The 17416-nt window shown below is 48.1% G+C and overlaps 1 protein-coding gene across 2 annotated transcripts; it reads left to right on the top strand.

The window, feature by feature from the left end:
- Positions 1-34: 34 nt before the first annotated feature.
- LOC309325965 (zinc finger protein 783-like) lies at positions 35-17348 on the top strand (the record flags this gene model as incomplete). Of its 2 annotated transcripts, XM_081834398.1 has the most annotated exons (8): positions 35-177; positions 3473-3850; positions 5947-6073; positions 7996-8115; positions 10032-10139; positions 12556-12678; positions 15095-15193; positions 16645-17348. In XM_081834398.1, exons 1-8 carry the CDS (start codon positions 151-153, stop codon positions 17346-17348), a joined length of 1686 nt encoding a protein of 561 aa, XP_081690524.1. In that variant the 5' UTR covers positions 35-150. The 2 variants fall into 2 exon arrangements, with proteins under 2 accessions (XP_081690524.1, XP_081690525.1); XM_081834399.1 differs by lacking the exon at positions 12556-12678.
- Positions 17349-17416: the final 68 nt, after the last annotated feature.

Genomic DNA, 17416 nt, shown 5'->3' with positions numbered 1-17416 from the left:
CCCTCGCCTTCTAGGCTGCCTCCCAGCTAACCTCTCCAAGCTTCCCGGTTCCCTTTGCATCCATCCATCAAATCCTGTGCACCGCTGGTCCTCTGCAAGGAGACGCGCACACCCCTTTCCCAGCCCAGCGCCCAGCAAAGGCTCAGCACCATGGCTGAATGGCCCCCTCCTGCCCAGGTGAGGCTGGTTCTGCAGGGATGGGATGGTGCGCTCTTGCTGGGGGTAGCTGAGCCGCCCCTGGGAGGAGAAGGGTTGGGGGGGGGGATAATTCAGAATATTGCACTACCAACGTGCATGGAGGGGGTGCTGCAAAAAAAGGCAGCGACCTTTCAGGCGTCCCAGGCACCTGGCTAAGACTGCTCTGTTTGAATGTTAAAATGATGTTGGACTTAAAGAGAATATGGCATCAGTGATATAGTTAAAAGGAGTATGCAAAAATTCTTAAAAAGAAAAGGGGGAAAAGACCAGAGTAATATTATGTCAAACTTAAACAAAATGGCACAAGGGTTTAAGTTATAAAGAATAGCTAAAATTTGATAATGAAAAGAGAAGAAAAGTTGGAGACATAATAGGTTGAAATATATAATTATAAATGAGGTCTGAAAGAGGGTTAGAATTTGCTGAACTTGATTGCGTAAAGGGGAACACAAAAAAAGGGAGATGCGAGGAAGTCAAGAAAGAAGGTTATATAGATAATAAGTTAAAAACTGGATTTTTTTCTTGTTTATGTTTTTATTGTCTTTTTCTGTTTCTTTGTGACATATTTTTTCTTTTTGCTGTATCTTTTCTTTTGTTGTATGTTTGTTCTATTATATAAAATCTTAATAAATATCTTTATTTTAAAAAATAAGACTGCTCTGTTTGCAGATGCCTTTGCAAACTTGAATGCTTCCTGGATATTTTGCATCGTTGTTACTAATTTTGCACATAGCTTAAAGGTAAAGGTAAAGGGACCCCTGACCATTAGGTCCAGTCGTGGCCGACTCTGGGGTTGCAGCGCTCATCTCGCTTTATTGGCCGTGTACAGCTTCTGGGTCATGTGGCCCTGGAGATTATCTAATTGATTTTTGAATGCTATTGTTATTAATATTTTTATACCGTATTTTATGCTGCTTTTATAATTAAGTGTTTTAAATTTGTTGTTAGCTGCCCTGAGCCCGGTTTTTGTTTTTGTTTTTGTTTTTAAATAATATTTATTAAAGTTTTAAATGTTAGATAATTCCAAGTGAAACAAAAACTTAACAACACATCACAATAAAGAAAGAAGAGAATAGAAAAAAAGAAAGAATTTTTTTTTTTTATAAAAAACAGAAAAACAGAAAAAATTGGATAAAAATTGGGAAAAATGGAAAGGATTTGCTGAAATAGCTAACTGAACTAGAATACAAAAAAGGGAGGTGCGAGGAGGTCAAGGAAACAAGTAAATGAAAGATAAGTTATGGGAAGGTTCGCTGTGTTTTTTAATTGTTTCTATTTTTCTGAGCCCGGTTTTTGAACCGGGAAGGGCAGGGTATAAATAAAAAAATATTATTATTATTATTATTATTATTATTATTATTATTATTATTAGGGGCAGCCTGCAGGAATGCCCACTCTAGTACAGCAGTCCTCACCGTCGCCGGCCAGATGCCTCTTTTGGGAAACCCAAAAGCAGAATCTGAGCACAAGAGTAACTCTCTCCACCTGCGGTTTCCTATAACTAGGATTCAGAAGCATCTCTGACTCCAGCTGTGGCGACAGGACAGAGCCATCATGGCTAGTGACTGTCGATAAGCCTCTCCTCTCTGAAATTGCCGAATCCTCTTTTAAAGAGACAAAAACACCTCTCTGCCCTGTTGGTTTCTACAGCTGCAGCAGGTGCTGTAACTCTCCCAACAGTTTGACCTCACCCTCTTCCAAAACAGACTGATGCCAACTGGTTTTTATTACGTATGATGTGTTTTCATCTTGTATTTCTATGCTGCGGACAGCCCTGAGCTCTTTGTGTGAAAGGCGCCGTACAAATTTAATAAACAGATAAAGAGATCAATACAGTCGAACATCGGTTCTCAAACTTAATCCGTTCCAGAAGTCCATTCAACTCCCGAAACGTTAAAAAACCAAGATGCGGCTTCTGATTGGAGCAGGCGCCCTGGAAACAATAGCCGACAGCCGCATGGGACGTTCGGCTTCCGAAAAACATTTGAAAACCGGAACACTTACTTCCGGGTTTTCGGCATTCGGGAGCCAATTTGTTTGTCAGCTAAGCCGTTCGAGAACCAAGGTTCCACTGTAAAGCTGGACTCCACCAGTGCCTCTTGTGGAAGTGAGTTCCATAGTTGACAACTGCGTGATTTTCCTTTCACCTGATGTTTTGCTGCAGATCTTGCCAACCGGGTGCTGTCCGGCCATGGGCTGATGGGAGTTGTAGTCCACAACAACTTGACGGCACCCGGTTGGCAAGGACTGCCTTGGTGAGTTAAGAGACCATCCCCTCACTCCTTCCATCCTTGATTCAGGTAGGTAGCCGTGTTGGTCTGATGCAGTCAAAATAGATTTTTTAAAAAATTCCAGTAGCACCTAAGAGACCAAGTGAGTTTGTTCTGGAACCCCTCTGACATGATTTTATATCTCCTCGCAGTCACAGATAAGTATGTGACCTGGCCTGTAGCACTCTTTGCAACTGCTGCTAGGAAAATTAGAGCAAATATTATATCCAAGGTAGCCACCGACTGTAAAGAAGATGAATTTATTTGACCCTATCTACATCAGGCTATAGTCTATCTTTATCCCCAAACTCTGAATATAATTGCACATTGTATTAATTAACATTATTTTAAAATATATTAGTGGCCATATGATAATTTTATTGTTTAATGTCTTAACTTGTATATTAAGGCACTTTTATAGCTCTCTTTAGAGTAGGTAATGTTTTGATAATATAAATGTTTCAAGTACTTTGTATCAATCCAGTACAGTGGTGCCCCGCAAGACGAATGCCTCGCAAGACGGAAAACCCGCTAGACGAAAGAGTTTTCCGTTTTGGAGGCGCTTCGCAAAACGAATTTCCTATGGGCTTGCTTCGCAAGACGAAAATGTCTTGCGAGTTCCTGCGGTTTTTTTCCCCTTGTCCCCCCCTTTTTCTAAGCCGCTAAGCCGCTTATCCGCTAAGCCGATAAAAGCCGCTAAACCGCTAATAGCGCTAATCTGCTAAGCCGTCAATGGGCTTGCTTTGCAAGACGAAAAAACCGCTAGACGAAGAGACTCGCGGAACGGATTCTTTTCGTTTTGCGAGGCACCACTGTATATTTTCTTTTAATTGTTGAATGACTCTGTGTACACTGCGGCAGCCTTTGGCTATGTGCAATAAAACTGACTGACTGACTAAGAGACCAACTAAGTTTGTTCTGGGTGTCACCAACATAGTTGGTCTCTAAGGTGCTACTGGGCCATATATTTTTTTTATTTCCTTCCATCCTTGATTTGGGAACAGTCTTCAAGGTGGAGTTCAGAAGTCCCGGCTGCTCCTGTCGTGGACGCTGCCTTCCTCAAAGAGGCGCAGACGGCCACGATTTCTCTGTGGACGGTGGTTGGGGCTGTCCAGGCGGTGGAGCGGACGGTGGAGGCTCAGGCCCTTCGGCTCCTCAGCCTGGAGCAGAGGTCCGAGAAGGCCGAGAAGAGATTTGGGGACTGCGAGAAGGCTGTGGCCGAGCTGGGGGGCCAGCTGGACAGCCGGTGGTCAGCCCTGGAGACTCTCCTCCAGGAGTACGGGCAGCTGCAGAAGCGGCTGGAGACCATGGAAGACCTCCTGAAGAACGGGAACTTCTGGTTTCTGAAGGTCCCCATGAACACAGCTGCAGGAGCTTCTAAGGTAAGGACAGAATTGGGGACGTCTGCAGTAGTAGCTCTGCCAAGGATCAGGCTGTGATTTTATTTATTGCATTCACACCTCAGCTCTCCTCTAAGGAGCTCACGGCAGCGGTGTAGCGTGGGTTGTCAGCACCCGGGGCAAGGCAAGTAATTTGCGCCCCCTAACCCGGGGCAAGGCAAGTAATTTGCGCCCCCTAACCATGGGCAAGGCAAGTAATTTGCGCCCCTAACCCCTAACCTGCCGCCACTGCCAGCTTCTTCTTGCTGCTGCCTGGGCTGGGGTATTTACGGTAAGGTAGCCACGGCGTTGGCGGCGGGTCCGTGTCAGGTGATCTGAGGCGAGTTGCCGCTGGCGCTGGCGCCCAAACGACGCCGCTTGCCCGGAGGAGGAGGAGGGCAGAGAGGCGAGGAAAATGCAACATGGCCCAGCAGCTGCTGCAGCATCAGCAGCGGCGGCGGGGCTGTGAGGAGGGGCTGCCTGGCGCGCCCTCCGCGGTCCTGACACACGGGGACCGCGGCGAGCGCTGAGAGCCGCTGCCTGCTGGAAGCCTTCAGCCTGGACGCGCACACAGCTCGTCGGTTCCTCGAGACATGGAGCTCTGCTACAGCCTGCGCCCGAGGCTCTTTGGCGACTCCAGAGGTGGCGAGCGCGCCCCCCCAGATGTTGCACCCGGTGCGGCTGGCACCCCCCGCACCCCCCACGCTACACCACTGGCTCACGGCACGCAGAATCATAGGAACGGACCCCGTGGATCATCTATTCCAACCCCCTGCAATGCAGGAATCTTTTGCCCAAATCAGGACTCGAACCCAGGACCCAAGACTGCTTACGTTTTCTGAACCATTTTTCTTGAAATTTGAAATATACTCGGAAGCGAGAGTGGATTTCATGCTCTTTATTCAGCTCATAGTAGTGAGGAGGAATGGAATTTCCTCCAGAATGTCTGCTTTATATACATTATTTACACAATGGGCCCCACGTGATTGGCTAGTTCCGGGATTCTCTTGTAGGCCAATCAGGTTGTGGATTCACTTCCACCTGGAGCTGGATTGGGTGGCTCCTGTGGACCAATCAGACTGCTGCATTTTGGATCCTATTCAACTCGGTACATAACAAAATTATTCGTCGATTCTGATAACTAGCTATCTATATTGCGCTGTTTGTTGGGTTGTGCCTTCAGTACTGGGCGGCTGTCCGGCAGGAAAGCATGGTGCAAATGTTTATTTCTAAACAAGTTAGCCCTTCTTGTGCTAAGAAACTAAAATATAAATGAATAAAAAGGCTGAATGGCCATCTGTCTCGGACGCTTGAGTTGAGATTCCTGCGTGGCCGGGGATTGGACTGAATGACGTTCAGGATCCCTTCCAATTGTACGATTCTATGAAGAACCAGTGCTAAAATCATCAGCAAGCTTTGAATTTACAATAAAAACAGACGCTGGTGGATTTTGTGATGTTTAAGGCAGCTGGGGATCCCACAGGCCTAAGAATTATACAGGCTCATAGAGAGGTATTTCCCGCACGTGTAGAAATTACGCCACATTCTCAGAGCAAAAGTGTAATAATTTTATTATTTGTACCCTGTTTAGGGAAGCTTTTAATGTTTAATAGACTATTGTATTTTAATATTCTGTTGGAAGCTGCCCAAAGTGGCTGGGGAAACCCAGCCAGATGGGTGGGGTATAAATAAATAAATAAATAAATTATTATTATTATTATTATTATTATTATTATTATTATTATTACCCCCCTGCCCTTCTGACTGGGTTGCCTGCTGAGTTTTCCCTGCACAAATATCCTTGACACTTTCTTAATACGGTCCAAGTCAGTGGCTCCAAACCTTTTTTGCCTCTCTTCACATGTAGGCTACTTAGCAAAGCACTTCAGGGCATAGACTATTAACAAAATGTGCGGGTCCCGAAACACCCTGATCAAATAAGTTTTCAGAAAATGGGGGGTCCTTTCAACGTCGCACGACTTGAACTGGATGGTTTTCAATTCCTGCTTTTGTCGTTTTTTAAAAATGCACTTTGCGCTTCGAACTCCGGAAAGCTGTTTTGCAACTTGCTGACGTCTCTGTTTCTTGCTATCCCCCAGGTCTCAGCGGCTTTTGGCGACGGCTCAGCTCCCTTTTCCCGGGAGAAGTGGGAAAGGCTAGAAGATTGGCAGAAGGAGTTGTACAAAAACGTGGCCAAGGGGAATGGAGAGTCTCTGATCTCCCTCGGTAAGGAGCAGGGCCGGCTCTCCGTGGGATCCCTTTCGCGGTGGCAACAGTGTGGTGTAGTGGTTAGAGCATCGGACTAGACCCTGGGAGTCCGGGGTTCGAATCTCCCTGCTTTGCCATGAGGCTCACTGGGCGACTTAGGGCCAGCCACTGTCTCTCAGCCCAACCTACCTCTCAGCCGGGCTGTTTTGAGGATAAGATGGGGAAACGAGAGAAACCTTGAATGAAATAAATGAAATAAATCAATGGGCCAAAATACCCCTAAGCTTCCCTGGGAGGTCATAGCTGGTTCTCATGCCATGAATATGGGGTTTATTATTATTATTAAAATTTTTATACTGCCTTTCATCCGACGATTCTAGGGTGGTTCACCCTGGCTAGGCCATCCTGAATGAACCAGGGACTTCACTCCATCCTCTTGCATTCCTAAAGTTGTTTAGAGTTCCCTTTGGAACTCCCTGCTGTTACGTATCAGACGGGCACTGTCTCTATTAACCTTTCGGCACCTGTCGGAATGCTCTCCTCTTTCAACAGGCCTCCTCAGCCGAGACTTCTATCCCAGCTAGTTTTGGAATTGGCATTTATTCCTTCCACAGGGCCTGTAAGACAGAGCTATTCCACCTGGCTTCCAATTTGAACTTAGCCTGATCTTTTATTCCCCTTCATTCCCTCCCCCTTTTTAGGAAGATTACCCGCTCTGAGACCCCACAGCTAATTCTCCCCTGGTCTCCTCGCTGGCCCAAATAGGACTCATTTAGCCAGCTAGCCCTGGTGATCATCTAATGTTTATTGGATGGATTTTCCCCTTAAATTGATTTTTGAATTCTGAATTCATCATTATTCATGTTTTATACTGTATTTTATGCTGTTTTTTGTTGTATCAATTAAGTGTTAGCCTCTCTGAGCCCGGTTTTCTGAACCGGGAAGGGCGGGGTATAAATAAAAAATTATTATTATCAGGGGTTCAGGAGCAGAGACACAGGAGAAGGAGCAAATGGAGAGTGAGGAGGAGGAATACGAGGGGGGTGTAGGCAGTGACAGTGGTCAGAGAGATTCCACGAGTCTCTCCAGCGAATCAGAAGATTCACAGAGAGGAGCGCCGATGGCCAGGGCAAGGGGGGTGCCAAGGGGGAAACCCCAGAAGGAAGGGGCCAGCAGGGACTCCCTGAGCAGCAGTTGGAAATCAGGACCAGCTTCCCCACCAGAGCGTAGTGGCGGGGAGGAGTCCCAGGCATCGGGACCAGTCTTCCCACCACCAGAGGGAGGAGATGAGTCAGGATTGGCCACGCCTCCATCGGAGAGCGGGGAAACGGTCAAGAGGAAAGTCACCGGCTGGGCGCGCGCGCCAAGTTCAAATGTACAGGCGAGCGGCACAGCAGGTAGCCCGGATAGGGAGCCAGGTCCTAAAGCCCGCCGGAAGGAAGGGCAAGACTCAGGGGGGTCAGCGTCAGAAGAGTCCAGGAAGGAGGAAACCCCAGGGGGCAGAAGGACCCAGAGGAGGAAGGAACAGCGCAGGAGGTGGAGCCGGGCCAGGATCTTAAACTGGTGTGGAAGGGGCGGAGACTCAGAGGGGACTTCGCCGATCTAGAGTCTAGACGTAGGGCTGCACGCTCTGGCTTTAAAATGGAAATTATACTTCAATAAAGACTTTTGTACATAATATCAGCCTGGCGTTGGTCCTCTGTGAGCTGGGACCTAGAGGCAGCCCTGACAATTATTATATATGTAATTGTTTCTAACTGCTTTAACTCTATGCCATGGTTGCATATATGCTTCATCATACCGTGAGATTGCTTTGAGAGGAATCGTAAATGGAATCGGTAATTATAATTTAGGACGGGCCTTTCTTAAAAATAAAACACTGCCCTTTAATGCGATCTCCGTAACGACAGTGTTCTCTCTTCCCCATCTCCTTTGACCAGATGTTTCCGTTTCTAAACTGGAAAATTTCACCTGTACTGCGCAAGAAGGTGCTGCTCACAGTCTGGGCCAGAAAAACTCAGAAGGACGTGCTCAGGAACCTCCGTCCGATTCCAAAACAGGTATCAAGTTTTAAAATGAGAATTGCTGTGTATTTTGTGTGTGTTTGCGTGTGATTCTGTCTTTTCCAAAGCATCCCAGGGGAAATTGCTGTTCCCCTTTTGGGATCTTCCAGCAGTAACGTTTTGCTGCTCATGTGTAGATGGAAGGGAGTAACCAGTTTCTGGAAATACTTCACTTAAAGGAGATATTACGTTGGGAGCAGAGCAGGGCAAATATTGGGGGCTGCTAGCAACCCTGACCCCTATTTTACAGCCCTACCCCTCGTTCACCCCAAGAACTGCCCTAAAAAGTAAAGGGACCCCTGACCATTAGGTCCAGTTGTGACCGACTCTGGGGTTGTGACACTCACCTAGCTTTATTGGCCGAGGGAGCCAGCGGACAGCTTCTGGGTCATGTGGCCAGCATGACTAAGCCGCTTCTGGCAAACCAGAGCAGCGCACGGAAACGCCGTTTACCTTCCCACCGGAGTTTTACCTATTTATCTACTTGCACTTTGACATGCTTTTGAACTGCTAGGTTGGCAGGAGCAGGGACCGAGCAACGGGAGCTCACCCCGTCATTGTGGGGATTCGAAACGCCAACCTTCTGATCGGCAAGTCCTAGGCTCTGTGGTTTAACCCACAGCGCCACCCACGTTCCTTTTTAAGAACCGCGCTAAGTAGGTCTTTAATGCAGTATGATCACATCAGGTGCCCAACGTCTTGCTCTGCTTTCCTTTAGACCACCTCAGTGAGGCCGAGAAGGGCCGTGGGTCTTGCTGCCTGGGCAGCCCAGAACCTCCCGGCACACAGCCCAGGCTTGTGTCCCAGAAAGGTCACACACAAAAAACCTTCCCTGCATTTAACTTGCAGAATTGCCGCTTTGTTTAGGAGGCTGGCTGGAGTGGTGCAAGTTAAATGCATGCAAGGAGAAGAACTTAAAAGCTCTCTTTGCACCAGATCCACACGACGTGGCAAGAACTTTTAAGTTCTCCCCCTTGCACTCCCCCAGTTCTGCACTGGGGCCAGTACTGAAAAGGCCCTGGCCTAGTTGAGACCAATCTAACCACCTTGCGGCTTGGGACCTCCAAAATGCTTTTATTTGAAGACCATAAGGTCCTCTGGGGACGCGGGTGGCACTGTGGGTTAAACCACAGAGCCTAGGATTTGCTGATCAGACGGTTGGTGGTTCAAATCCCCGCAATGGGGTGAGCTCCCGTTGCTCGGTCCCTGCTCCTGCCAACCTAGCAGTTCGAAAGCATGTCAAAGTGCAAGTAGATAAATAGGTACCACTCTGGCAGGAAGGTGAACGGCGTTTCCATGCACTGTTCTGGTTCCCCAGAAGCGACTTAGTCATGCTGGCCACATGACCTGGAAGCTGTACGCCAGCTCCCTCGGCCAATAAAGCGAGATGAGTGCTGCAACCCCAGAGTCAGCCAGGGGTCCCTTTACTTTTAAGGTCCTCCGTGGGACATACCAGGAGAGGCAGTCCCGTAGGTACGAGGGTCCTAGGCTGCATAGGGCTTTAAAGGTTAAAACCAGCACCTTGAACCTGATCCTGTACTCCACCGGGAGCCAGTGCAGCTGGTATAGCACCGGGTGAATGCGATCTCACGGTGAGGACCCCGTAAGGAGTCTCGCTGCGGCATTCTGCACCCGCTGGAGTTTCTGGGTCATTCTCAAGGGCAGCCCCACGTAGAGCGAGTTACAATAATCCAGTCTGGAGGTGACAGTAGCCTGGATCACAGCGGCTAGGTCAGGGCGAGAGAGGTAAGGAGCCAACTGCTTAGCTTGGCGTAGATGAAAAAATGCCGCCTTTGTTTTGCCCAAGAGGGAACAAGCAGGCTGATCTTTGAGATTTCAGATAAACCAGGAATACATAGGAAAGGTCAAACTTCTCTCTCTCTCTCTCTCTCTCTCATATCTCCCAGAAACAGAATCTTCCATTTCCAGGACAGATATTATTTCGTGGATTAAGCAGGAGGAGGAATTGTGTACCAAGGGCAATGGCCAGGACGGAGCCCTCTGTCAAAGCACCTGCAACTGTGAGTATGTTGAAAGCACCACAACAGCCATTCTCCCATGTCATAACAAGAGGCTTGTTCCCTTTTTAGGTTATCCGTATCGAGGCTTCCTTTCCTGGCTGCTGCGTAGCTCTATCTCTCTGCTTATATTTATCTCGTAGAATTGTAGCGTTGGAAGGGACCCAACGGTCATCTAGTCCAACCCCCTGCAATGCAGGACCTTGCAGCTTCGAACCTGCAACCTTGGCGTTGTCGGCACCATCCTCCAGTCAACTGAGGAAGGCGTCTCCACATTGCGCGTTAATGTGAACATATAGGCTGAGATTCAGTACAGCCAAAGGGAAACTGATTCTATGGGATATGGCGTAAGTGGGTCTGAGAAGCCCAGGTATCCCACAGGCATCCTATTTTTCCTCTAACCCTACCACCCTGCCCAAAATGTCCATCTGAGAGAGACTACTATAGGGACCACACAATACTCGCTTTCTGCATCTATAAGAACTCAGATATTTTAGTGTGGCAGCGCCTGATAATAATAATAATAATAATAATAATAATAATAATAATAATAATAGCAAATTATTATTTATACCCTGCTCATCTGGCTGGGTTTCCCCAGCCACTCTGGGCGGCTTCCAACAAAACACCAAAATACAATAACCTACTAAACATTAAAATCTTCCCTAAACAGGGCTGCCTTCAGATGTCTTCTGAATGTCAGATAGTTGTTTATTTCTTTGACATCTGGTGGGAGGGCTTTCCACAGGGCGGGCGCCACCACCGAGAAGGCCCTCTGGCCTGGTTCCCAGTAGCTTGGCTTCTCGCAGGGAGGGAACCGCCAGAAGGCCCTCGGCGCTGGACCTCAGTGTCCTGGCTGAACGATGGGGGTGGAGACGCTCCTTCAGGTATACTGGACCGAGGCCGTTTAGGGCTGTAAAGGTCAGCACCTAGACTTTGGAACTCCCTGCCACTTGATCTCAGGCATGCCCCACTGGGAAGGGATTCTGCTATGTTTATGTTCCACAGAGCAGCTCTTCAGCCAGGGCTTCCCAGATGTGTCCTTGGACTGCAACTCCCAGGATTCTCGCTAACTTGTTCATAAACTAACCCAGAGTTAGAGGTGAGCAGGGAGGTTTGCTCATGAGGCTAAATCGTCCAGCGTCATTAAAGAGATGAAGAAAGGACCTCTCCGAACTGAATGAATGGGCAGTAAAATAATAATAATCCCTGTGAAATGCCCTCCTTTCAGATGTCAAGGAGATAAAAGAATTACATAACTTTTAGAAGACATCTGGAGGCAGCCCTGTATCGGGAGGTTCTTAAGTGTTTGATGTTTTTATTATGTTTTTAGATAGGCTGTAAGATGCCCAGAATAGCTTGGGAAGCACAGCCAGATGGGCGGGATAATAATAATAATAATAATAATAATAATAATTACACTTCAGTATTACAGGGTGGTTCGCAGTATAAAAATACAAAATGATTACAGTCGTACCTTGGAAGTCGAATGGAATCTGTTCTGGAAGTCCGTTCGATTTCCAAAACGTTTGAAAACCAAAGCGTGGCTTCCGATTGGCTGCAGGAAGCTCCTGCAGCCAATCGGAAGCCACGGAAGCCCCATCGGACATTTGGCTTCCAAAAACAGTTCGCAAACCGAAACACTCTCTTCCGGGTTTGCGACGTTCAGGAGCCAAAATGTTTGGGAAGTAAGCTGTTTGACTTCCAAGCTACCACTGTACACAAAATACATAATAAAACAAAAACCATCCAATAATAACCCCACTTCCATGAACACATGAAAAAGGCCACTTTACTCAGAATTCTAAATTAATGCATTTTTTGGCAAAAATGATTAATTTCACACATTCCACAGGGCGGGTGCCTTCTCGGTAGTGGCACCCGCCCTGTGGAACGCCCTCCCACCAGATGTCAAAGAGAAAAACAACTACCAGACTTTTAGAAGACATCTGAAGGCAGCCCTGTTTAGGAAAGCTTTTAATGTTTAATAGGTTATTGTATTTTAGTGTTTTGTTGGAAGCTGCCCAGAGTGGCTGGGGAAGCCCGGCCAGATGGGCGGGGAATAAATAATAAATTATTATTATTATTATTATACACTCATGGAGCCTCAACTGGCAGTGATGGACCAGGAATGAGACCTTGGGGTCGTAGCAGATGATTGGTGGCGATGTTGCAGCTAAATTCGGCAGCTGAAGAAAATTCCTTCCCTTTGTGAAGGGATTGTGATTGAAACAACCCAAATTTGCATTTTGTGTGCACGTTGAATTTTACTTCTGTTGGATTGCCTTCCTTAATTTCTTTCTGTATTCTTGTACGTCATTGTGCTGTGCCTTCTTCCTTAAATATATTGAAAGGAATTGAAAACAAAACAGTGATAGCACAATAAGGATCTTAACTCTGCTGCTTGGCTCCCCAACAGATTATACAGTTTCTGGACTGGATACTTTACCGAGTGATGCAGAAGGAGCCAACCCCTGTGAGTCACTGCAAGGGGGCAACTTGGAAGCAGAAACTCACGAGGGCTTTACTTCAGACAACGCAGGTGAGCGATGAGATTTCGGGGGATGCACCCCAGATTCAAAGCAGCTCAAGCAGCAGAACTGTAAGAGCAGGGTGGGCATTGGCGCTCAATCCAGGGTCCCAGCACCTCTGGCAAATACCTTCCACACTCCAGGAAGTTTCAAGCAATTCACAATTTTTTTTTTTGAAAACTACTGACCTGGGTGGGGCATTTCAGTTCCATTTCAAGGCCGAAACTTTCCATTATTTTAATGTATATTGCGATGGCTCAAAGAAATCTTCCTGCTGCCTGGGGGCAACCTTGGAACTGTATATTTGCACTGTATGGTGCATAATTTAAACATCAGCTGCAAAAAAAAAAAGGAAGCAACACGGACGATTGGATTTCTTAGTTTGTGAAATAATTTCAAAATGTTGGTGCTGAGCTTGAAAGCCCTAAACGGCCTCGGTCCAGTATACCTGTAGGAGTGTCTCCACCGCCATCGTTTAGCCCGGACACTGAGGTCCAGTGCCGAGGGTCTTTTGGCGGTTCCCTCCCTGCGAGAAGTGAGGTTACAGGGAACCAGGCAGAGGGCCTTCTCGGTGGTGGTGCCCACCCTGTGGAATGCCCTCCCATCAGATGTCAAGGAAATAAACAACTCTCTGACTTTTACAAGACATCTGAAGGCAGCCCTGTTTAGGGAAGTTTTTAATGTTTGATGTCTTATCCTGTTTTTAATATTCTGTTGGGAGCTGCCCAGAGTGGCTGGTGAAACCCAGCCAGATGGGCGGGGTAGAGATTAATAATAATAATAATAATTAAAAAATACTGTAGTGCAGGGAGTTGTAGATGACTCGGGGTCCCTTTCAACCCTACAATTCTATCAAACTGGTACCTTCCAGGGGTGTTTGGGGCTTTAGGGTGTTGGAACACGCCTGGGGGCACACGCAGCCCCCGGATCGAGACAGACCTCTCTGGGCGTCTTCCTTATGAAGCGCAGCCCGGGATGTTCATAAATCTTCAGTCCCGGTGCGCACCAGCAACACATATCCAAAGATATGAAGATATCAGCAGAGTATAGCAGAAACGACGTGTAGATTAGGTGTGGCATTCAAAGTAATTTATTAAGCAATATATACAGGACAAAGCAATCATGGCGTCCTCTCACATCTTCTCAAAGAGAAAGTACAAAAGTACAGTGGACGCTCGGGTTGCAAACATGATCCATGCGGGATGTACGTTTGCAACCTGCAGTGGCACGCCTGCGCACATGCGGGTTGCGGTTTGGAGCTTCTGTGCATGTGCAACTGCCGAAACCCGGAAGTAACCCGTTCCGGTACTTCCGGGTTTCGGCGGGTGCGCAACCCCAAAAAAACGTGACCTGAAGTGGCTGTAACCCAAGGTATGACTGTACAACACAGCGGAAGAGATAAGACTGACTTCCATTCTCCCACTTCCCAAACCTGGAAAGTAAACACAAGACATGTGATGTAACAATCACATATCCAGCAACGGGAGAATGAAAATGCTGACATAGGGGAGGGGTAGTACCACTGGTGGGAGATATGCCGTTGTGCTCCTCTGGGGTAGTTTTTTCTCCTTTGGTCCCCGATCTGCACTCAAGCTCTCACCTGGGGCTTCTAGAAGCTGTCAGCATGTGACAGTGTAAACAACTTGGGAAATGACCAAATGTCCGGCTAAACCAGGTGAGGGGAGCCGATGGGTCTCAAGCCCTCGGTGAGTTAGGGGCTTGTCCTGCATGCGAAGACGGGCTCTGGCGAACGGAGCGGGCGAGACCAAGGGTGGGTCCAGTGGTTAAGAAGGCAGTAATCTAGCAGCTCAGTATGGGGGATGACATGGGTGGGTGTTTATTGATCTATTTGATCCGGGCAGAGCAACGGGGGAAGCTGGCTTCCAAAGCAACTTCAATCTCCCTTTCCCAAAGTGTTAAAATCGAGATGTGGAAAATATGGAAAGAAGGAGGAGAGGCAGGACTGAGATTTGGAGATACCATATTTTTCGCTCTACAAGACGCACCGGACCCCAAGACGCACCTAGTTTTTGGAGGAGGAAAACAAGAAAAAAAATATTCTGAATCTCAGAAGCCAGAACAGCAAGAGGGATCGCTGTGCAGTGAAAGCAGCAATCCCTCTCACTGTTCTGGCTTCTGGGATAGCTGCGCAGCCTGCATTCGCTCCATAAGACGCACACACATTCCCCCTTACTTTTTAGGAGGGAAAAAAGTGAGTCTTGTAGAGCAAAACATACGGTAGGCTTCAGAGATCCAGACTATAGGAAGTCCCGAAAAATGAATCATTATAATTTGGATGATAATTTGGTCTTTTTTATTTTATTTTTTATTTTAATTGGATTATGATTGGATGTTTTTTATTGGAAAATTAATAAAAATGATTTTTTAAAAATAAATAAATCTCCCTTTCCTCCTCGCTCTCGACAGGGTCACCGGCTTCCAAGTCGGATGCAGTTTCGTGGGTCAAACAGGAGGAGACTCCCGCAGGGAGGGATGGAGGAAACAGCCCTCAAAACGCTTGTAATGGTGAGTAGGAGACTTAAGCAAGAGTAGGGCAGCAAGGCCAAATAGCTACAAACCGCCAGCATGTTTGCAACGCTAAGCAGAGTTCGGCATGGTGTTAAATTGGATGGGGGACCATCTGTTGAGATTCCTCCTGGACTAGATGACTCAGGGATCCCTTACAACTCATGCCTCCTTGGGCAGCGGGGCAGCTTCCGCCAGCATACGGGCCTAACGTGGCTCAGAGTGGTTAAGGGCCGGTGTGGTGTAGAGGTTAGTTGCACTGGCTCCCGGTACCGGGTCAGGTTCAAGGTGCTGGTTTTGACCTTTAAAGCCCTTTGTGGCTTAGGGACCTCGTATTTACGGGACCGCCTCTCCTGGTCTGCCCCGCAGATGACCTTAAGGTCCTTGAACAACCATAGTTTAGAGGTCCCGGGCCCTAAGGAAGTCAGACTATCCTCCACCAAGGCAAGGGCCTTTTCAGTGATGGCTCCGACTTGGTGGAATGCTCTGTCCCAGGAGACCAGGGCCCTGCAGGATTTAACTTCCTTCCACAGGGCCTTAAGACAGAGCTATTCCACCTGGCCTTTAATTTGGATTCAGCCTGATCTTTTATTTCCCTTCTCTTCCCTCCCCCTCCCCTTTTATGAAGATCACCCGCTCTGAGACCCCACAGTTAATTCTCCCCTGGCCTCCTCACTGGCCCAGGTAGGACCAATTCAGTCAGCTAGCCCTGGGGATTATCTGTTTGATTTTTGAATTCTGCCCCCCCTCCATCACCCCCTGGCTGCGCACAGGAGGAAAGGGAAAGAGTTTCAATGTCAGTGTTTAATAAAAACAAAATAAAAAAAATCCTTCCAGTAGCACCTTAAAGACCAACTAAGTTAGTTCTAGGTATGAGCTTTCGTGTGCATGCACACTTCTTCAGATACACTGAAACAGAAGTCACCAGACCCTTCTATATAGTGAGAAGGTGGGGAGGGGTATTACTCAGAAGGGTGGTGGGAATGGGTGATTGGCAGATAGCTGTGATGAGCCTGTTGACGACTCTTAACGACTGCAATAGGTCTTACAGGAAAAAGCAAGGGGTGAGAAGGTGAAAAATGGCTTTCTCATGTATAATGAGATAAGAATCCAATGTCTTTGTTCAGACCAGGTCTCTCCATGGTTTTAAGTTTGATAATAAGTTGCAATTCAGCAGCTTCTCTTTCCAGTCTATTTCTGAAATTCCTTTGTAATAGAACAGCTACTTTGAGATCTTGTATAGAATGTCCTGGGAGATTGAAATGTTCTCCTACTGGTTTCTCTGTCTTGTGATTCCTGATGTCAGATTTATGTCTGTTTATCCTTTGGCGTAAGGTTTGGCCTGTTTGTCCAATATAGAGAGATGAATATAGAGAGTTTAATAATACGCTAAAAAACTTTCAATACGATGGTTACACCAAACCCTTTCCTCTCTCTTCCTTGCCACCCAGCTAACGCTAGAGCCCAGCCGCACCCGGAGGAAGCGCAGAGCGAGGAAGACCCCGCCAACCCACCCCTCCTGCTCTTCCTCCCCGGGGGCTCGGTGGCGCCCATTTTGAACGGCACCATCGGCGAGAGCCGGCCCCTCCCCGGCCTCCGCGGCGCCCGCAACGGGAGGCACCCTGGCTCTCCCTCGGCCAGGGGCACGCCGGAAGCGGCAGTGGAGCGTCCGCACCGCTGCGCGGACTGTGGCAAGACTTTCAGCCTGTTGCTGAGCCTTCAGATGCACCAAATGAACCACCAGAAACGGAAGCAGTACGAGTGCTCGTTCTGCGGGACGGCTTTCAGCAGCCCCTCGGAGCTGGTGCGGCACCGCATGATCCACACGGGCGAGAGGCCTTACCGGTGCTCGGTGTGCGGGAAGGGCTTTGTGCGCAAGCAGCACCTAGTGCCCCACCTGCGCTTGCACACGGGAGAGAGGCCTTACCACTGCACCGAGTGCGGCAAGGACTTCATCTGCAAGCACCACCTGCAGGAGCACCAGCGCACCCACACCGGGGAGCGGCCCTATGCCTGCGCCCAGTGCGGGAAGAGGTTTCGGAGGAAAAAGTCGCTGAAGGACCACTGGAGGGTTCATAGCGCTGAGGAGCAGCAGCAGCAGGGACAGGCGGGCTCTGCCCGGGTGCCTGAGGGGGACGTCCGAGTGGAAAATTAATGTGCTGGCTCAGGTGTAGCTCAGCGCACAAGGCACACAGTTCAGCGGTGTATTTGTTTCTTTACAGC

This window comes from Podarcis erhardii, assembly GCF_964252035.2.
Source record: "Podarcis erhardii genome assembly, chromosome: 12".
NCBI classification, from domain to species: Eukaryota; Metazoa; Chordata; class Lepidosauria; order Squamata; family Lacertidae; genus Podarcis; species Podarcis erhardii.
This window is presented reverse-complemented; position numbering and strand designations above follow the sequence as displayed.